The sequence below is a fragment of the Apodemus sylvaticus genome, chromosome 22 (genome assembly GCF_947179515.1).
Source record: "Apodemus sylvaticus chromosome 22, mApoSyl1.1, whole genome shotgun sequence".
Taxonomy (NCBI): Eukaryota; Metazoa; Chordata; class Mammalia; order Rodentia; family Muridae; genus Apodemus; species Apodemus sylvaticus.
In genome coordinates this window covers 50894558-50917263 of record NC_067493.1, presented here as the reverse complement: position 1 = coordinate 50917263, position 22706 = coordinate 50894558, and the positions used below count along the sequence as shown (strand labels likewise).

Below are 22706 nucleotides of genomic sequence, written 5' to 3'. Positions count from 1 at the left end.
TCATCCCCGTCACGGAGAAGGAAATACAGATGGCTCCAAAGCACACGCGGAGCTGCCCAGCCACGCTCATAATTAGGGAGATGCAAATGAGAGCAGAGCTCGGCAGCACTGTCACCTGTCAGTCTGGCAAAGGCAAGGGCTTCGGTACGGCTGTGTCAAGTGAGGGTAGGAGCAAGCGGCTGGGACACACTCTTATGAGAACAGGCAGGCAGTCTCTCCAAAGAGAGCAGTTTAGCAAGAGCCCTCAAAACAAGGGCCCCCTCACCCAGGAATTCTACCAACTAGGAACTCATGCTACCAAGAGCCCACCACCAAGACAGAGAAAGCGTCTGTTGGGAACAGTTACCATGCACCAAACCCTTTCCCAGGACACGTGGGCTTCTGAGGAGCTACCTGAGTGAACTCATTCAATCAACACCGTGGGCTCAGGCAGGCATGATCAATCTATTTCGGTCACCTTTGTGACAACCATCTTCGCAGTAACGAGAGATGGGAAGAGGCTGTGCCTCTCAGGAAATAGCCATACAAATGGGGTCTATCCGCTAAATGCCGGGTCTGTGGCTGTAAGGCAGAGTAAGGGGTGATCTCTGAGCGCCAGCCACAGGTCACAATGGCACTGAGCGACAGACAGCTCAGGGAGATTGTGCTGCAAGTTCAGATTGCTTTAAAAGATGTTTATGGGTGTATATGTTGGTATCCATGTACACAGACACATGTGCACACTAAGCACATGCACATGCTATGTTTGGCATGATTTTGAATTCTATAAAATGTCTTTGGCAAGAGATAAAGAAAGTTGGCAACTGTGTTGCTTCTGTGGTTGGTACAGGACAGAGACCTGGTGACAAGGGCAAACAGCCTGTTACTAGCCTTTGCATGCAAGTAAGTATGTATACATGTATGTAGCATGTATGCAGTATCATGTATGTGTGCATGTATGCATGCATGCATATATGTAGGTATGCATGCATGCATATATGCAGGTGTGTAGGTATTATTTCCTGTGTATGTGTGCACCATGGTATATATCTGGAGGTTGGAGGAGACTATGTGGGAGATGGTTCTCTCCTTCTACCATGTGGTTCTAGGGACCGAGCGCAGGCCATCATCGGGCTATATAATCATCGGGCTATACAACCAACGCCCTCAACCTCTGAGGCACCTGGCTGCCTTGCTAGCTCCTGTCCTTGTATACCTTGCAAACAATCTTTTTCTTTAAAAAGACCTTTTGTTCTGGAGTAAGTTCAGAGTTATAGAAAAGCTCAATGATGGAAACATGGCCTCACCCAGACTCAGTTTCCCCTCAAATTACTGCACACCTGCGAAGGGCATTTGCCGAAGCCAAGAGAACCAGGTTGACACGGAGGCACTCTCTAGGCTTGATTTAAGTTTCATCAAAGCAGCAGCCTTATATTCCTCCCTGCCCTGGGATGCAAACCCAGCCGCACATTCTAGTTAGCTGTCGTGTCCCCTGTCTGAATTTTGACTCAGACACACAAACTGCCATTCTGTTTACTTGTTTGAACAGGGGCTTGCCACAGAGCCCAGGCTGGCCTTGAACTTGTGGAGGGAGACCCTGCAGTCTGCCTCCCGAGTGCTGGAATTCAAGATGGACACCACCACACCTGGCCACACTGAGGATTTAAAAGCAGATCACAGTGAGGGGACGGGGCTGTAGCCTGGGGAATAGCTTGCTCACTCGGCACACGTGAGGCCCTGGCCACAGCCCTACACACCTATAATCACAGCGCTTGAAGGGGAGAGGCAGAAGGCTCAGGCTCAGGCATTCTCAGCCACACAGTGAGTTTGAGACTCTGGGCTACATGAGACCCAGCCTCAAAAAAAAAAAAAAAAAAAAAAAAAAAAAGACAGAGCATTAAAAATTCAATTAAAACCAAACTTCTTCAAAGACTCTCTCAAACAGCAATAACAAATTCCTCTTGCTAATGCTAAAAGAGGACCCCACCTCCTATCCCGTCTTCCAAGGGTGTGAGGGAGGCCATCTGCCTTTCTTCGCATTCCTTCTGGAACCCAGGCTTGTGCTAACAGTCTCCGTGCTGGAGCACTCCCCTCTCTGCCCCGGTCCCGGGGGGCTCTCCATGAATCTCTCTTCCACAGCTCCTATCACTGCCTGCCTTGTTTCATAGTTATTTATGAATATGTGTCTGAGTCTCTAAGGAGACCGTGAGCTTCCCAAGGAGGGGACTGGCTCTGTGTCCTCTGCCTCTCCCCTGAACTCTGCCCTCACCCCACTCACATTTACTAAATTGATGCCTGGCCCCCAGGGTCAGGAAGAGGGGAAGGGGCACATGAGGGAGTCAAAGCGCTTACCACTGTGGCTTGGGGAACCCGGATAATAATGAAAACAAAGGGTAATGATAACTTTACTGAAAACGGTAAAGACAGCGCTGGCAACTGCTGTGGTGAGCCACGCCGGGTCAGCTGTGCACGGTGGATGGCACAGACAGTACCACGCTCCTGGAACTGCGGTCGGACACATACGCAGTGCAAGGCATCATGGTCATTTTATATGTGTCCTGGGGAGATGCAGTGATACCCCCACAGTACACCAGGGATCAAGACTGCTCCTAGAAGCCAGGTGAGCGGTGCAGACCTGTGATCTCAGTGCTGGAAAGCAGAGGCAGGAGGATCCTGAGTTCAAGGATTCCTGAGCTACATATTGAGACCCTGTCTCAAAATAACAGCAAAACCCATCAACTGTTGCTAGGGCCAGAGGTAGAAGTGTTCAGTGGTCAGCACAAGCAAGCCCTGAGTTACGTCCCCTGCATGGACATTTTTATAGACTGTGATTCAGACCCTGGTTGAGGTGCACATTTTACATAGCAAAGTAGACCTAGCCTCTGGGTCCTCCCAGCACACCCTGCCCTGAATGCTGAACTTTCCAGTCCAGGTTTCATTTACCAGGAGAGGTTCTTCAGTACATAATCCAGACATTTTGATCACCTTCACCCCACCCCCATACCGCTTCTCTCTCATCTCCTTTCCCGGCTCTCTCTCCATGGCAACCTCACTGCCCTCCTCCTGGATGGTCGGCGAGAGGTGCCCCCGATAAACCTGGCACTATATTTTCATTTGGCTTGAACTGTCTCATTCACCCGCAGGGAATATCCACCAGAATGGATATGCCTGGGGCTTGCAATCAGGACAGTCTGATATCACACCATACCACGACGGACCAACAACACTGAGGCTCCGAGAGGAAAAGCAACCTGCCCTTGGCTACACAGCCAGAAAAAAGCAGGGCTGAGATCTGAACCGTGGTCTAGCTGCCTCAGGTCTTCACCAGGTTGCCCTAAAGTCCACACTGGAGCCCTGAGACGTGCTCACAGGACCGGCTTTTTCTGGAGTGGGGTCCCGCTGGGGGCGCTATTCGCTCACCTGGCACAGGAGAATCATGGGGTCTCTGAACTCGGCCTGGCAGATGGCGCAGACAGCGCCAGCCTCCGTGCACTGCTGCCCGGTGGCTCGGACTCCGTAATTCTGTTGGAGGGGGGGAGGGGAGACAAACACAGTCGTGAGCGCTGCAGTGAAGCAGTGTCTGCAAGGTAAGGAAGGGCTGCCGTGGGCGCGTGCACCATCTGGTTCCCTGAGCCTGGGACTCACTCACCTGGGAAGTGCAAAGGAGCTTCAGTGCTTTCCTGAGTCCGCCCACGCGACCGCAGATGTCGAACGACTGAAAGGAGAGAAGAGCTACAGCTACGAACAATCTCCTGGTACTCCTCACCTTTGGCTTTGATCAATTCAGAAAAACTTCTTCTCATTTGCCTGACTTCTGTCCTGACACCCGGTATCAACAGCCTCCTAGGTTACTCTATCAAACTGCGAAAGTACTGCCCTTCCCTTGCCAAGCTCAGGGCAGGCATTACTAATCAATCACATCACTTTCCCAGCACTAGAGCCAGCCACTGCTAGCTGATCGTAGTGAGGAAGATAAGGCTCCAAGGCTGGTTCTGCACAGATTGCTTGGCTGGTCCTGTTGGAAGGAAGCAAAGCAGACACATTCATTGTCGCTAGGCTCTTTAAAGCCAGAAACAGAGATGGAAGAGAGGAGAGAGGCAAGCGGGAGAAAGGGAGTTTACTTCTTGGGGCCAGGGAGGTGGGTCAATAAGGTATTTACCATTAAGCCGGACCTCCTGAGTTCAGTCCCTAGAACCCAGAAGGGCAGACCTGACTCCTACAAGCTGTCCTCTGACCTCTACATGCACGCCCTAGGGCATGCAGGTTCCACCTCCAACACGAAACACATGTGTTAATGTATGTTACGATGCCATGATGTGGGCAGATCTCGTCATGATAAATCAAATACGCCACACCCATAGGTCATTGTCCATCCCACAGGGCGGGTGGGGGGGGGCAAACGCCCAGCACTGGCACATCTGTAGAGACAGAACTGGTGTCTGCAGGAGGCTGGGAGCAGGGGGATGGAGACTGGCAGCGTCTAGACGAGCTGGGTGCTGGGTTTGTCTGTGAAGTCAGGACATGCTTTGGAGCCATGGAGGGGAGGCGGTTCTAACACGGTGACAGCACATGTGCATGGTCTAGGGTTAGCAGCAGCTGGCCTCGGTCATGCAGCCCTGGAATCCTTCCCTGCTTCTCTAGAGGCTGAGGCAGGAGGATTGGGAGTTCAAGGATGGCTTGGGAACACAGTGAGACCCTGCCCAGAGTTAAAGAGGGATACAGTGTTAACGGCAGAATGCCTGCCTGCTATGAGCGGAGCCTTGGGTTCCGTTCCCAGCACCAGAGAAGAAGGAAGAACAGGACAGACTGATGGATGGTTAGTTCTATGTGACATGAAATACATTTTGATTTGAAACAGGCAGACATTAGTGGCTGGGTCCTAGCCGCTCGATAGCCCCTCAAGCCTGGCCTAGCCAGCAGTTTACCTTGCAGAGACTGTACAGGATGATCAGGACCCCTCCCAGGAAGTAGCTGTTGGAGGAGTCATCCCCCATGATGTACTTGTACCACAGCTGGATGGGGACAAGCGACCTGAACAGCTGGCTCAGCTCCTCGATGACCAGATAAAACTTTCCCTGCAGCCACACAGAAAGCATCAATTAGTGTTAGCAGTGAGGACCCAGAGGACAGAGCTGGGGCCCAGGCAGGGCCATAATGACAGTCCAGGTCACAGGCAGTCCATTAATCAGCTTCGGAAAGCACTCAGGCTGGCTCTAATGGGGACCAATGGATGTGGCCAGGGAGACGTGGCTCCTGCCTGAAGTCCTTGCCCACCACCCACTGCCCACTGTCCCCAGGATCGAAGCATCAGGATCAGGTATCAGAGATAGGGTGTGGGTGCGGTCAACCGTCTGCCTCAGTGCAGTATGGAGAACAGAGGGTAGCTCACTGTCTCCCCAGACTACCCAGGAGGGCTGACTCCGGCCCACAGGACAGAAGCAAGGCAGGCCAGGCTGGGAGTCAAGGCAGGCAGCCACTTCTGCAGTTCTACCTCTTGTGGCCTCCAAAGGGGCCAGAAGACACGTTGGGGAATATCTGAGTGTGGGGCCTCACTCCTGGGTGACTTTCAGGATGAGGTTCCCATCTCTCAACCCAGGGGCTGCTCTGAGATGTAAAGATGCTGCTACCGGTGCAGGCTCCTGCTTCCCTCAGGCCAAGAGCAAGCATCAGGAGCGAGGGCGGCTGCTAGGAGAGGGGGAGGGGTAAGTGCTTGTCATGGGATCTCCTGAATGTAAACACTACCTGGATGGGGGGCCCTTGACACCCCTCCAAGGACAGTCCCTGATAGAAATGGAAATAGGGCCCACTTGTCGAAAACGTTCTCTGCAGCTGTAATCACAAGATCCACTGAGCGGAAACTGCCCAAATGCACCGTAGCCGAACACTTGACACCAACTCAGGCAATATTTATGAAATAGGAGACCACTCTGAGACTGTAACTAACAGATGACTGATAGTCTATCAACGTGGATGGATTTCACAGGTATTATGTTGCTTCGAAGGTGGTTATAGAAGCCTTCATACTGGGCTGGGGAAGTGGCTTAGTGGGTAAGGTGTTTGCCAAACAAATGCAAAGACCAGAGTTCAGATCCCTACCACCCACAAAAAAGCCAGGCAGGCGCGGTACAATCCCAGTGTTTGGGATGCAGGGACAAGGGGGGCAAGAGGTCCCAAGGAAAGCTGGCTAGCTAGAGTAGCTGGATCAGTGAGCTCCCAGTTCAGTGAGAAATCCTGCCTCAGTGTATAAAGTCGAGCTATTGAGAAAGACACTCAACATCAACTTGGGGAGTCCGCACTCACACAGACACCCATGCCATGCATACACACATGCACCTCTCTCTCTCTCTCTCACACACACACACACACACACACATACACAGACACACACACATGCACATCTCACACACACATACACACACATATTCTCTCTCACACACATGCACCTCTCTCACACACACATACATATCCTCTCTCACACACATGCACCTCTCACACACACACATACACACACATATTCTCTCTCACACACATGCACCTCTCACACACACACACACACATACACATACATATTCTCTCTCACACACATGCACCTCTCACACACACACATACACATACATATTCTCTCTCACATACATGCACCTCTCACACACACACATACATATTCTCTCTCACACACATACACATACATATTCTCTCTCACACACATGCACCTCTCTCTCTCACACACACATACATACACACACATATTCTCTCTCACACACATGTACCTCTCTCACACACACACACATACACATACATATTCTCTCTCTCACACACCTCTCTCACACACACACAAAGACACACACATGCTGGCACACCTCTGTCTTTCTCACACACATACATGCTCTCTCTCTCACACACACATGCACTCTCTCTCTCTCACACACACACATGCACTCTCTCTCTCACACACACATGCACTCTCTCTCTCTCACACACACACATGCACTCTCTCTCTCTCACACACACATGAACTCTCTCTCACACACACACATGCACTCTCTCTCTCATACACACGTACACTCTCTCTCACACACACATGCACTCTCTCTCACACACACATGCACTCTCTCTTTCTCACACACACATGCACTCTCTCTCACACACACATGCACTCTCTCTCTCACACACACATGCACTCTCTCTCATACACACATGCACTCTCTCTCACACACACATGCACTCTCTCTCTCTCTCTCTCTCTCACACACACACACACACACACATATTCTATCTGTATCTCTCACTCCGTCCCCCACACTTTCTCTCTCACATTCTCTTTCTCAACCTCTCTCTTTCTCTGTCTCTCTCTCACACACGCACCTCTCTCTCATATACACATATGCACCTCTCTCTCTCTCTCTCTCTCTCTCTCTCTCTCTCTCTCTCTCTCTCTCTCTCTCTCTTTCTCTCCCTATGACAACCCTTGTTTACACACAGTCTTAGAACAGGTAAGCCAGATAAAAGGAGAACTATGGCTGTCCAGGGTGAGGGTGAGACTCTAAGGAATACTAGGGGATTGTGGGAAATGGCTTCTCCACTGATTGTAATGTTGCTTATGTGGGTGTGGTCACATGTCCCAGCTCACAGAAATTATGCTGCAAAGCTGTGTACTTTATAAATCACACTCGAGTAAGACTATGTCACACACACACACAAACACATCACACACACACACACACACACACACATACACACACACGAGCCAATAGATGTCCAGAGCCTTAGAAATGTCAGTGAGCTCTGTGCCTCTAAGTCCTCTAACAAGGTAACCAGGGCTCCACATAGAGTGATGAGAAAAACTCACCAGAATGGGTTTTTGTGACAGCAAAGAGGTCACCAAGGGAACACACAAGAGATGGGGTCTAACTGTTGGAGATCTAAGATGAAGCGCCACACAGCCATGAAAGATTATCCTGTGAAACACCAGCTCTGTGGTTAACCACACACACTATTACCCAAGCAACCAGGGTCAGCGCCCTACTCATAAGTCACCCTAATGCCATGGTTCTTGGAATATGACACACCAGGAAGGACAGTGTCATGTCTGTTTTCAACGGAACCATGAAGAAAAGAGACAAATTCAAATTATTGAGTCTGCAGAATAACCACTAGCACTCTTCAAGACAAAGATGAAGGACTCCGTGACAGGAGATTGCATGGGAGAAAGGATAAACCAGTGCAGTACATATCGAGATAGGGTTTCTCTGTGGAGCCCTGGCTGTCCCAGAACTCACTCTGTAGACCAGGCTGGCCTCGAACTCAGAGACCAGCCTGCCTCTGCCTCCCAAGTGCTGGATTACAGGCATGCGCCACCACTGCCTGGTGCAAATTCTTTACAGAAACTGTGACCCATTGTTTCTCTTGTGTAGAGTGCTTGTGTGAGCAGCAGCTTGTGTGCAGAGGTCAGAGGGCAACTTGCAGGAATCCGTTCTCATTCCACCACGCAGGCTCCAGGGTCAGACTCAGATCATCAGTCTTAGCAGTGAGCACCTTTATGAGCCAAGCCATTTCACTGGCCAAAGGCCCAAAGGAGGCTTTATGCTCTCATTGATCACGATGGCTGGGCACTCGGCATCCAAAGGTGACTCCTTGAAGCAGATCCGTGTGAGGACCAAGAATGGTCATCCAACCATCCGCTTCCATCGTGACTTTTGACTGAGTCCCTGTGTGTGTGTGTGTGTTGCCCTGATTGTGTATTTATGTGTGTGTGGTACCCTGAATGTGTGTGTGTGTGTGTGTGTGTGTGTGAGCCTGTATGTGTGTATGTGTGTGTGTGTCCCCTTTATGTATATGTGTGTCTGCATGTGTACATGGGTCCCCTGTGTGTGTGTGTGTTTAGGGGGTCCCCTGTTTTCTGAAGGGCCTTCCTTTCCCTTACATGCTCCATTCATATGCTCTCTCACCCCAGAAGTATCACCTAGAGGCAAATCTAGTTCCTTTGGGAACTTGTGGGTGTCAGGGGATGGCTGCCATGGTACTGACCCATGCATGGTGTGATGGTTTATATATGATTGGTTCAGGGAGAAACCCTATTAGGAGGTGTGGCCTTGTTGGAGTAGGTGTGTCCCTGTGGGTGTGGCCTTAAGACCCTCACCCTAGTTGCCTGGAAGTCAGTCTTCTACTAGCAGCCTTCAGATGAAGATGTAGAACTCTCAGCTCCTCCTGTACCATATCTGCCTGGATGCTGCCATGTTTCTGCATTGATGACAATGGACTGAACCTCTGAGCCTGTAAGCCAACCCCAATTAAATGTTGTCCTTTATAAGAGTTGCCTTGGTCATAGTGTCTGTTTTCGGCAGTGGAACTCTAACTAAGAGAGATGGCAAGGAGGTACCACCCTCTCTCCACCCAACAGCAGGTCCCAAGCTCTGAAGAACCCACTGCTTTCCTGGTTTCTCAAGCTCACGATCCCTTGCATCTGACGTGCAGGATACATGGTAAGTGACCCCAAAGGGCTTGCAACCCTTAGGCTGAGAACTGCAGGCCTTACACCAAAACCCTGACAAAAAAACGACTGGAGGTAAGGACGATTTAGCCAGCAGAGGGCTCCATAAGTGGACAATGGCTTTGTGTTTCTAGGTCTACTGCGAGGAAGAATACCATGGCAACGAGTATATAGTCAAGCAGCTTCTTCAAGGTGGACGGGAAATAGAAAAAAGTACCAGAGTAAGATGTATCTTCCAGGGACAGAACCCAGTAACATTTCAGTCAGTGAGGCTACACCTCTACTTCCAACTTCCAACAATGGCACCCAATTATGCACCCATGAGAAACTGATCCACTCACCCACCCATCCATCTACCCATCCATCCATCCATCCACCCATCCATCCATTATCCATCCACCCACCCACTCATCCATCCATCTATCCATCCATCTATCCATGCATGTTTCTTTCTTTATATCCATCTTCCCTCTTTCCCCATCTCTCTCTCTCTCATTTCTCCCAGCCTTAGCCCCCCACCCCATCTCTCCGATTGGACACGAAGGCCCTCAGAGATCTTTGAGTTCAGGGCATCCACTCTGCATCTCTGACTCAGGGCATATCCCTGCACACAGTAGGGCAGAAGGCTCCACCCTCATTACTCCTGGCTCCTTCTTACACTTTGCTGACAGAAAATCGGAGTTGGAATGTGGGAAAGAGCACTTTCATCGGCAAGCCCTTGTGTCAGGAAAAATAAAATCAAGGGAGAGAGAGCCTAGCGGAACCATCTTAAAAGTAGCAATTAGCTGTGGGGTGGGGTGGCCACTGGGAACTGTGCACATCCAGGGAGAACACGCGTCCTCCCTAATTAAGCAGTTTCCTAATTCCAGGTTTCTTGCATGTTACTTCTGACGACCACCAAACAGGAGGCAGGGTTTCTATGGCACGTCCAACAATGGGAGGGCGATGGAGTGCAGGCGCCTCTCCTCCCTGTCACCAGGAAAGATGTATGGAGACTGTTATAAGGCTCGAGCAGGCGGGGTGAGGGGTGGGGAGGTGATGAGAGTGTGACGGGGAAGGGGTGCGGGCAGAGGCGGTCCCAGGCGAGCTGCAGTCTCCCTTCCTCTCTGTCAGGACGTGCTGGGACACAGAGAAGCAGCCAAACAGGAAAAAACAAAAGCTTGAAGAACCTGGGGCTGATGAGGAGGGCGGGGCATGGAGGAAGGAGATGCACTCAGGGCACTGCCAGCTGATCTGAAGAGCTGGGAGGACAGAGGGGGAGGACGGAGGGGGGAGGGCGGAGGGAGAGGAGGGAGGAGAGGGACCATCCAAAACATCAGTGTGGACACAGAGAGGAAGAGTTGGTTATTCATGTGTCTTGAGACTAACATATTCCCATTGAGCGTTCACCTATGAGGCAGGACAGCTCAGAGCTCAAGGTAAGAGACTTGCCATGCTCAGGTCTCCTAGTCACTAGTGTCCAAAGTGACTTTGGACAGTAATGTCACTTCCTTGAGCTTTGCTTCCCCCACATACAAAGATCCACATATGTACACATGTACACACACCTCCCTACTACACTCACACACATTCACTATCATCTACACCCCACATTCACACACACACACACACACACACACACACACACGTTCATATTCTGACACACACTCATACATTCAAACAACCACATAAACTCACACAAGCGCAACTTCATGCATTGGCATTCGGGTAAATAGTCCCTGATTTGTGTGTTTGCCAATTTCTGTGGTGTAAATACTCCCATAAGGTCCATTGCAAACTTCCTGGAAGATGACTTTCCACTCTCAGGAGCCCAGGTGACCTGGATCTGCCAGGTGGCCATGGAATCACAGACGCCATGGAGATCTGAGGGACTGAGGGGTCGAAAATACAGGTTCACAGCCAGAATGCAGGACACGGCCACAGCTAGGTTGACAGTGAGAGTGCAGGACATGGCTACAGCCAGCTCCTCAGGCTGGTCCTGGCCTGGGAGTGTTACATGTTAGTACCACACTGGAAAAAGACATGGGAGAGTTCAGGCACAGAGAAATAAAAGGTGGGGATGTGGTAGGGCAGGGTGGCTTCGTACACGAGACTCTGAGTTCCATCCCCAACATCAGAGTGGGAGGAGGAAAAGAGGCTAGGAGGAGACCAGGACAGGAAGGCAAGAAAGCAGGCTAGAACTGAGGCAGAGATGTGTAGACGGGTCAGACCCGAGGAGATGGGGCAGTTTTCCCTTGCCTGCTTTTGCTGTCTGTGAGGCTGGCTGTGGGGAGAGGGGAGCAAGAGAAGAGTGTGGGATCCTGGGCCGGCCATGTCTGCTTCTTCAGCTGATGTAGCAAAATCAAGAGACAAGGCTCCGCCTGAGGGGCTGCCCAGGCCAGGAGGACATTCCAAGGCAGAGAGATGCGCTGTCCCCAGCATACCCCAAATGAACTTGGGAAACACAAAACAGAGAGAGTTAATGACTTTGGTTTTAAGCCAAGAACAAAAAGAAGAGGAGGAGAAGGGGCAAGAGAAGGGGCAGGAGGGAAGATGGGAGGAGGAGAAGAGGGAGGAGGAAGAGAGGGAGGAGGAGAGGGAGGAGGATGGGAGGGAGGAGAAGAGGAGGGAGGAAGATGGGAGAAAGAGGAGTGGGAGGAGGGGGAGGAGGAGAAGAGGAATGGGAGGAGGAGGAAGAGGAGGAGGAGGAATAGGAGGAGGAAGGAAGAGGGGAGGAGAAAGAGGAAGGCTATGAGGAGGAAGAGGAGGGGGATGAGGAGGAAGAGGAGGAGGAAGAGGGGAGCGAAGAGGAGGAAGAGGAGGGGGAAGAAGAGGGGGAAGAGGAGGGGAGGAGGAAGGAGGAGGGGAGGAATAAGAGGAGGTGGATGAGGAGGAAGAGGAGGGGAAGAGGAGGGGAAGAGGAGGGGAAGAGGAGGAAGAGGAGGGGGAAGAAGAGGGGGAGGAGGAGGGGGAGGGGGAGGAGGAGGAGGGGATGAAGAAGAGGAGGGGGAGGAGGAAAGAGAAGCAGCATTCAGGCAAGGGCACTCTGCAGTCTCCGGACCACACTACATCTCAAACTACATCACCAAAGCCCTGATCCCTGTCCCTCAGGATCCACAGGGGATAATTCTAGAATCCTCTAAACAAAACATGATCAAATCTGAGATGCTCAGGTCTCTCAAACAAGACAGTAGAATGTCTGCATAGAAGCCACGCCCCTGTAGGCTGCAGTAGCTTCTGGTGTGGATACAATGTAAACACTATGTAAATAGACTCTGTTGCTTAGGAAACAATGACAAACCGTCTGCCCACTTCAGTACAGCCACAAGCCCCCTGAGTAATCCCGAGCCATAGAAGATTTAAATGGCTGCTGTGGAACCTGAAGAAACAGCTAGCTGCACTGGGACACAAAGCCCCTGGGTTGTGATATGGACAAGAGGTGGCTCCTTGTGACAGGATTGGTACCAGGTGGTGGTGGCACACAGCTTTGATCTCAGCACTTGGGAGACAGAGGCAGGAGGATCTCTTTGAGTTAGAAGCCAGCTGGGTCTACAGAGTTTCAGGACCGCCAGGGCTATACAGAGGAACCCTCTGTTGGCCTCAAACCAACCAAGCAAGCAACCAAACAAACAAAAAAAGAGACAGCATAGGCTAGAGAGGCGGCTCAGCAGTTAAGAGTCCTTGTTGCTCTTGTAGAGGAGACTTGGGTTTGGTTCCCAGCATCCACATCAGGAGGCTTACGATGTCTTAGAGACCTTACATAGTTTTCTGGGTACATGCATACACTCACACAGACACATACATAAAACTAATAGGTTCATCCTAATTTCAACCTCATCCCTCATGAAGTCTTGAAGGATGAGAAAGGAGGTTGCTGTGAGTTCGAGTCCCTCCTGTCCTACACAGAGAGAAGACAGGATAAGGGGTCTCACCAGGAACTGAATCATATGAGGGTTTGATTTTAGATTCTACAGCCTTCCATACTGTGAGAAGTCATCCAGTTTCAGGCTGGTTGTCATAGCAACCTGAACAGATAAGTAGGACTGGCTGGTAGTGAACCTGTGATTCAAGCTTGGGTCTCTGCATGTTCCTATTGGCTAGGTTCAAATCCTAGCCCTGCCCTTTCCCAGCTAGGCACCTTTAGTGAAGTAAATCTCCTCTCTCTGACCAAACCCCTTCCATGTCCTTGGTGTCCCTGGCTGTCATGACCAATGTCCAATTCACTTAGAGATCCTGATGCAAACAGCTCTATGCAGTAAACTTCTCACAAGGTGGCCGGTGCAAGCTTTCAGAACACAAGGTCAGTCTTGGACCTAAAACTGTGCCAGACTTGCTCAAACCAGTGTCTGCTGCCACACATGTCTTCCATTTGCTGCACAATGTACCACCAGCCCTTGTGAGCCAGGCAGTCGAACCCCAGGGCCTTTGCACTGGCTCCGCCAACCCCACCCCCACCCTCCTGGAGCACCTGCTCCCTGCCAGGCTTCCACAATTTCCTTGAGTCTTGGGGGACAGCCTGGGTGAAGTTAAGGTTCAAACAGCCAGGCAGGTTCCTATGGCCATAGTCTCACAGGACTCTGATGCCAAAGATGCTCTGATGTCAACAGGGAATCTCTGCAGGTAAGGAGCTTTAAAGAAGACGACTCTGAGAGCTGCTCTGGGGATTCTAGCACAGTGGTTCTCAACCTGTGCGTCTAGAACCCTTCGGGGATCAAACAACCCTATCACAGGGGGTTTCGTGTCCAATATCCTGCATATCAAATGTTGATTATGATTCATAATAGCAAAATTATAGTTATGAAACAGCAATGAAAACAATTTTATGGTTGGGGGATCAAACATGAGGGACTGCATTAAAGAGTCAATGCACTAGGAAGGTTGAAGAAATCACTGTTCTTAGCAGGAGAGGCAGTTACTCGTATACTCTTGACAGAGGAGAAGTCCTCCTCAGTTCAGGGAAGGGCGTCTCCTTCCACAGAGTGAGCATGCAGCTTTGCAAGGGGCACACAAGGAGTGGTGAGGGACAGAGGGAACATGCACCTAGGCGGCCATTGCTGTGTATAAGCTGGCAGCCAGCTCATACATATCACCCCTGGTGATCAGCGGGGTGAGAGAGGTCACAGTCAGATCATCCTTGTATCCCAAAGTGGCTTGGAAATGAAACCTCTGAGGTTGGGTGAGGAAGACAGTTTGGTGGCCATTGCTGCGCCAGACACAAAATTATTCTGAGAAGTACCCAGTGAAGAAAGAAGCAGGCAATGACTGGGGTGGAGGCAGGACTCAACTGGACTCTTCCTGGCATCTGTAAAGGGTGTGGACTTCTGTTCCCATGCCCTGGCTTAGAGTTCTAACGCACTCTTGCTGAGGTTCTCCAGGCAAATGTCAACAATGGAAGGCCCTGTTGACACTGGTAACAGGGGCCAATGGGAGCCCCCTTCTTAGGACTGATGGAGGCAGGCGGTGAGCTAAGGCCTGAGAGGTGTGGGGTTCATCTGGAGATCCGGGAGGATTCAACGAGGGTCTGCTGTGGCCCTGAGGGCAGTCTACCAACCATAAAATGCCCTGTGGCGAACGCACCAAGCCTTCTGAATCAAGAGAGTGGGTGGTAGGGATGGGTTTCCCACATCAGCAATGGCACAGTGAGATCAATGCTAAATGTTGTGGTTGTGAGTCCAGGAGCCCGGTGAACATCTTTCATGGTTCTGGCACTCTAATGAGGTGTTTTCTCTGTCTCTGTCTGTCTCTCCCTCTCTATTTCTCTGTCTCTTCTCTCTCTCTGCACCTCAGTGTTCTGCTCTGTATTCCAGAGGAATTAACCCAGCGCTGGTCTTCTAAGCCTCTAATCAGCGTTAACCCAAGTACTGGAGTCACCTGGGATCATGAGGGTCAGAGGTAAGGAAGTGGCTTGGAGAAGTAAGTGGGTTTTCAGAACCCCCAAGGCAGGATGGCTGCAGCTTCCAGTGCATGTGGATCCAGGAGCTCAAACAAGGAGACAAGAATCCCCTATTCACTTTCCCACTTGTCGGCTGTGCTTGTCTCTGCTCCTCTTTGGTGACTTAATACTCAGGAGCTCATAGGCCAGGCACCACTCTGCACACGGCACCACAGTGGCAGGTGCTGCTGACTGTAGTGAGTACTTTGGTTTCTTTTAAAAACACAGAAATACTATGTGAATTTGTTTTAGTTTTTATTTATTATTTTTTATTTTTAGATCTATTATTATATGTAAATACACTGTAGCCATCTTTAGACACCCCAGAAGAGGGCGTCAGATTTCATTATGGATGGTTATGAGCCACCATGTGGTTGCTGGGGTTTGAACTCAGGATCCTCAGAAGAGCAGTCAGTGATCTTAACAGCTGAGCCATCTCTCCAGCCCGTGTTTTAGGTTTTAATCCCAGGTGTGGGGATGTGGAGGGTTGCTTCACAGCAGGTGACTGTGATTCACCTCGTGCTCTGGCAGGGGTGTGGTTTTGCCAGCTGCAGAGAGTTTCCATGAGTATGTGTCATATGGAATTCTGGGGACTTTTCAGAGGCTGCATGAATGTGAGGGCCCCGAGAGTGCGGCTGTTAATGGGTGGCTTTTTGTTAAAGTAGTTGTGTGCAAAGAGAGAAGAAGAAGAAATTAGATGTCCTGACAGCGAAAATCAAACTTGCCCCCAAGGAGCTTAATGCTCCTAATCATCAGGAAGGAGTCTAATGGCTGCCCCCTCTCCTACCCTAACTTTACTCAGGGATCTCTTTCTCGCCCTCTCCCCTCTCTCCTATCTAGTGTTAGGGGTTGAAAGGGTGGAAGAAGAGGGGTGGAGAAGGGTGGGGAAAAAAGGACCCACAAAGTAACCAAAGTCCAGCTACAGCTGACACTCTCACTATACAGAGTCAGCGCCAGAGGCATAGAGTGGTGAGGGAACTTGCTTCAAGTCACACTTGGTGGACCTAGCAGATCTGTTAAAGCAATGGAAGCCAGTAGCAACAGTTTTGATAGCTTGAATTCCTACAGAAAGGGCAGATTTTGTGTCTTTTCCTGGGCCTGGGCACCAAAGTACATAGCAAATGTTGGAACGGTCCTGTTGGAGTTGAGCCTCCTCAGGGGAACAGAGGGCTGAGTCTGAACTTGGTCACCCGATTCTCTGAATGGCCATGGTGGGGAGGGCCCCATGACAGTTCTTTCAAAACTGTACAGAGAGCTGGGGTTGCCCTGGTAAGTCAAGGGTCCAGCAAAAGCAGGTAGAGAGCTTCATTGCCTGAGCCTACAGCCTCCTTTAGTGTGGGGAGAATAAATGGAAACACTGTGGCCTTGAGTGTAGAGCGGCTCTTCGACTCCAGTCCCTGCTTGCATTTTTTTTTCAAGCTGACACAGAGGGCTGAAAATAAAGGCTTGTTTTTCTAGGAAAATGACTTGCCAGGCTGCTGGGATGTTCAGGCCTCAGCTGCCAGTACCCTCAGGACAAAACAGCGCCAGCAAGCATCTGAAGGGCAGAGCCAGGAGCTGAGGGGCGCATCAGGACTTCTCCAAGAGAGGAGGCTCCTAGCTGACCTCTGAGCTCCAAGAGAAGCAGCTGGAAAGGCCGCCGAGAGGAATCCAGAAAAAAAACAAAACAAAACCAAAAAAAAAAAAAAAAGGAGGCAGAGAGGACCATGGGACAAAAGACTGGAGAGGATGAGCCAGTCAGAGGCCGCTGAACAGGTTGGCCCGGAGCTTATGATCCTCCTGCTGCAGTCTCCCAAGTGCTGGGATTCCAGGTATCCCACTAGGTCTGTTTTACAATGTTCCTCTTTAGCACATGCCAAGCAGAAACTGCACAGCCAGAGCCCCTCTGAGAGGGAGGCAGTTATAACCAATTCCAAGCAGGAGATGAGACAACTCAAACACTGGGGTAAGCCATTTAGATGACCATCTGAGCAGAGAGGGAAGGGACAGGAAAGGAGACAGCTGCCTGATGGGGAGGAGAGGCTGTGCGTGGAAAACTTAGAGCCCTCATGCTGATCCCACAGCCAGGGATCAGAGGCTGTTACCTATTAGCAGATGAGGAAGCAGGCTCAGCCAGGACAGGCAGAGGAGCAAGGACTTAAATTCTGTGGAGTGCTTCAAGACATCTTTGAAGAAGACAGAAAACAAGAGCCTAAGAAATATAGTGAGATGCGAGAAGACGGCAAGATGAGGGACAGGGAAAGGAGGAGGAAGGAGCAAAAGGAAGAAGGGAACACTGGCAGGAGAAAGGGGACCTGGAGAGCAATCCAGAACCTAGGAAGCTGGGGTGGGGCCAGCGGCTCCGCGTTGCTTGGCAACGGGTGCTGCGATGACGTCAGCGGTCGCCCAGCCTCTCCCAGGTGGATGAGATCATCGTGGCCTCCCCAGCTCCCCACCACAGGCTCCTAGCCAGCGCCTGGAGTGCCCCTGGCCCGCGGGACGGCGCAGGACAATGACATCACTCCCGCGCCAAGAGACCTCGGTGCCGAAGAGTGCTGAGCTTTTGGCGTGACTGACAGTCTAGGCGGTGTTTCAGACTTGTGGCTGTACTGGGTCCTTAGCAGGCTTCACACTTAAGACTGCCGGGTGTGTCCCAGCTCCAGGCCAGTGTCAACCCCACTGCAGAGAAACCTGATTACTGTAGTCACAACTGAGAGCCCTTCCCACTGACCCAAGCGTCGAGGATACGGTTTTCTGTGTATGTATGCATGTATGTACGCACGTGTGTCTCTGTCTGCATTATGTATATGCACCACATGAGTACTTGGTGCTCACAGAGGCCAGAAGACTGTATTGGTTGCCCTGGAATTGGAGTTACATATGACTGTAAACCGCCTTGTGGGTGCTGGAGCCAAATCCAGGTCCTCTGCAAGAGCAGTCTGTGCTCTTAACTGCAAGGCCATCTCTTCAGTGCCAGGATTTACTTTCATCCCCGCGTAGGGCAGACTGTGATCTGATGGCTTAAGGCCAGTGGTGATCACCTGACCAGAGGGGCAGGCCCTGCCTCCTCAACTGGAACTTTTAATTCAGTCCCTACACCTCACCAGTAAATATTTTGCGCACCTTGGTGAGAATGGAGACGGACAAATGTACAAAAGGCAGACATGGGAATGGTTTCCTGTGGACAACAGAAAGGCAGAAAGTGTCATGGGGGCATCTATTATGTTTTTCCTAAAGTCTGCAAACATTTCTGTATCTTTTATTTTCCCTTTTTGTTTTGTTTTTTCACTTGTTTGTTTTTGAGACAGTTTTACTCTGAAGCTCTGGCTGACCGGGACCTCACGATCTAGACACTTGTGAGGCCTTGAACTCACAAACCTCTGCCTGCCTCTGCTCCCCGAGTGCCAGGATCAAAGCCATGCACCATCACGGGTGGCTTAGAGGCCAGCTCTTTCCTAACACCCTGGAGCCTTTGTGAACAGGAGAGAAAGTGGAGGTGCACACCAGTGGGCTCCCGGGCCAGCTTCAGCTCTGGGAAGGAGCGTTGGTAGATGACACGGGAGCAGGGCCATGCCCTGGATGCAAGCTGCTGTCTTAACTAGAGGGGCAATTGGGTCCCCTCAACTGGGAAGTCCCACCCTGTCCCCACAGTAAGGGTGGCATGGTAGGATGCAGGTGACTCTGCCCTCCCTGCCTTGTCTGAAGTACAGACTCATTATCAGCATTTCCTGGCTGCTGGATTCCGTGACCGTGCATGTCCCTGGCAGGAGCTTGACAGACATCTTGGCAGATCTCGCCATAAGCAATGAGACTTACCACTGCGGTCTGGACAGTCACGCCTGTGCTATGGCTGTCTGCTTCTCTGGAAGGCCCTTCTGGCTTCACACTGCCCAGGTCTGGCCCAATCATTTCTTACAGGCACACACCTGTAATCCCAGCACTCGGGAAGCTGAGGCAGGAGGCTTGCCATGGGTCCATCCTCGGCTACAGAGAGTAGAGCAGCCTGTGGGTAGCTGTTTTGGGATGCCTGCTTCCCTACCTGCCCCCCTGCTGCCCTGGGAGGTTGAGCTTGGAAGCCCTGCTTCTAAGAGGGCTGCTCCAGCACAACACCCAGGTGGCCAGAGGGTAGAAGCCGACCTTAGACAATCATGCTTGGGAATGAGGCATGTGAGCTGCAGCCAGCCTGATTTCCTTACCAGCAGAACAGAGGCCTGTCTGAATCTCTGTGTGGACGAGAGAAGGTGTAGCTCCCCTCCCGCAGCACGAGGAGGCCTTTTTTCCTCCTCTGGCGTCTATCATGTTGGCTTGGCCTCACCAAGACTACAGTCAGGCCAAAGGCCTCTGCCTCCTGCCCAGGGGCTTCAGAGTTTTGATTTCTCTTCACATGTAAGAACAGTTATCAGCTAAGGCCCGGCTCAGCAAAAAGGCATCTTGAAGAGTCAGGGTCACAGAAGGCTTCAAAGCAGCACTAGACCCCACCCAGCCTGCAGAAGGGCCGGTCCCAGATTGTGGGTCTGGGTGTGGGTGGTTATTCCTGCCCCTGCTTTTGTTTCTTGAGCGCAGGAGCTGCTGTGGACCTCTTATGAGGCAGCCTCAGGCTCTGGAGGTAAGGGATGCACTTGGGCTGTGCCCAGCTCCATGTACCCTGTCCTTGGGACTGAGCACTGGGTGGGTCCTGCTTGCCAGTCATAAGCAAGGAGGAGCACTGGGCACTGCTACGGCAGCCCCGCCTGGGTCTCTGTTTCTCCTCTGGGGCCACCCTGGGTTGGGTGATGGAGTTGGGGCACAGCCAGGCCTGTCCCCTAGACAGACACCTTCCAAGCTGGGAAAGGGTATCATCCTTCCACCTGGAAACCTATTTCCAAAGGCGATGGGGAGGTGGGGTTGGGCTGGGGATAGAAGGAGCCAGGGTTTCAGCAGCAGCTGTGTTCCTGATTTTCCCCCAGGATCCCGGCTGCTCCTCCTCCGTGCTGAGTGTTTGCCATTAAAAACAAACAGTATCATTTGGTTCAATATAAAATGAATTAAAGGAAATTAAACTGCGGGGGCCATGTGGTCTGCTTTGTGTGCTGTTGTCTGAGGCTGTTTTTCATTTTTCCCAGTGGGGAACAACAGCTTGGGGGGTGTGGAGCAGGGCAGGGCCGAGTAAATAAATAAATAATGTAAACCCCCTCCTCTCCCCCTCCCTGACACCCCCTCACGAGCACGTGCGCGCGTGCCCACACACGCACGCACACGCACACACACACACACACACTAGTGTAAGGCAAGGTGTGAGAACTCCCCGGTGTTCACCGGGTCCTGTCCTTGCTGTCTCCCTTGGTGGCTGACTGTAGCCTTTGAGAGTCTCCTAGGGGACAGAGTAAAGGTGCAGGAGGGGACAAAACACAATTGATAGTCCCCTGAGACAGAAGCTGGGGTGCTGGGTGGCAGGGGACTGAGGCGAGCCTGCGAGGTGGATGAGGGTGTGGGGCCTGGGTTGACGGGCAGTGCTGACAGTCTCCCACTGTGTCGAGCCACAGTGGCTGCCATTGCCCCGCCAGCAGGTTGGCAGGAGTGTGGGCCCAGGATGTGCACATGTGCACTAGTGTGTACTTGCATGTATGTTGCACAAGTGTGATGGCATGTCAAGAAACTGAGTTCTGAAACTAAAGAAGTGGAATTCAAGTGTATGTCTCTCCATCCATTAACCCCCATAGAATCAGTTAGCTTTTCTGTGCCTCAGTTTCCCTGTCTGCCAAGTGAAGCACATAAGACTTTCTGCCTCAGCAGGGGGCATGGGCATGGGTGGTGGGTAGAACGACAATGGCCTCCATAGGCACACCTGTGTGAACGCTCCATAGGCACACCTGTGTGAACGCCCCATAGGCACACCTGTGTGAACGCTCCATAGGCACACCTGTGTGAACGCTCCATAGGCACACCTGTGTGAACGCTCCATAGGCACACCTGTGTGAACGCCCCATAGGCACACCTGTGTGAACGCCCCATAGGCACACCTGTGTGAACGCTCCATAGGCACACCTGTGTGAACGCCCCATAGGCACACCTGTGTGAACGCACCATAGGCACACCTGTGTGAACGCTCGCTCTCCAATTAGTGCACTCCTTGGGAAGCCTTAGCAAGGGTGGCCTGGTTGGAGGAGGTGTGTCATGTTGAGGCTTTAAGTCCACACCAAGCCCAGTGTGTGTGTTTCTCTTTCCGCCTGCTGCCTGCAGATCAAGATGTGAAGCCCTCGGCTACCGCCCCAGCACCATGCCTGCCTGCTCTCTGCCGTGTTGATCACAGATCAAATGCTCTCCTTTCTAAGATGTGCCTCGGCCACGGTGTCTCCTCACGGCGATGGAACGGTGACTGAAGCAGCGTGGGCTGAGCTTACACAGGTGAGGCTGCAAGGGAGGGAGCAGGCACACCCGCTATCCCCCATGTCTATGCTGGGTTGACATGACATTCATTATCTGATTAATGCCATGGGCCCCCTAGGGCATGGCCCTCACCATCTGAAAGGCCTGGAGTCTCACACTGCTGTTCTGTCACACAACGGCTGTGTGACCCTAGAGAAATTAATACATCTCTCTGGGGTGGCTCATCTGCAGAGAAGGGTTAAGGCCCTGGGGCAGAGACTCGTGTCTCTTTGTGACCCCTGTCCCCTTCTTTCAACAGAAGACTCTCCACATGGCCTTAGCGTCAACAGCACCGGGCTCCATGGCACTGGCAGGGTAGCCCAGTGGTCTGTCTGTTGGGCTGGACAGAGCCCACGGGGTCTAAGCAAGACAGGAGCTGTTTGGGGCGGAGAGATACAGGGGAACATCAATGCAAACCCTAAGGCAGGGACACCGGCTGGTGAGAGGGCTCAGTGGGTCAGGGCGCTTGCAGCCAAGCGTGATGACCCGTGCTCTATCCCTCGAACCGGCAGGGTGGAAAGAAAGGAGTTGATGCCCGCGTGTTGTCCTCTGACTTCCACATACACATGGAAAGCACATGCCTGCACACACAGAACACACGTGACAGCCATGATAATGAAGAGTGTGAATGGCCCCGACCTCATGGTGGGGCTCCCTCTATGTGTGAATGTGGGCTCAGAACAGGAAATCACATGACTCCATGACACAGTGCTTCCCAGACACAGATCCCATGACAGAAATGGGATTACGTCCATCAAGTTCAGCGCTGATAACTGCTCTGGGCACTTCCTTTGTTTGTTTTGTCTCCTCCCCCTATGGTTAGTTTTTTTGAGACAGGGTCTTACTAGCCTAGGCTTGTCTTTAACTCATGGCCATCCTCCTGCCTCAGCTTCCCAACTATGTAAATATGCACATCGCCACCTCCTGCTACTTTTTTTTCTGAAA

The 22706-nt window shown here is 51.6% G+C and overlaps 1 protein-coding gene across 1 annotated transcript in view; it reads right to left on the bottom strand.

Moving 5' to 3' along the window:
* Positions 1 to 22706, bottom strand: part of Rnft2 (ring finger protein, transmembrane 2) — a 52837-nt gene that overhangs the window by 5155 nt on the left and 24976 nt on the right. The window contains exons 8-10 of the mRNA XM_052168500.1: positions 4905 to 5054; positions 3629 to 3694; positions 3400 to 3501 (exon numbers count right to left, since the gene is read on the bottom strand). Of these exons, the coding sequence (XP_052024460.1) occupies positions 3400 to 3501; positions 3629 to 3694; positions 4905 to 5054 (318 nt within the window). The remainder of the gene's footprint in view (positions 1 to 3399; positions 3502 to 3628; positions 3695 to 4904; positions 5055 to 22706) is intronic.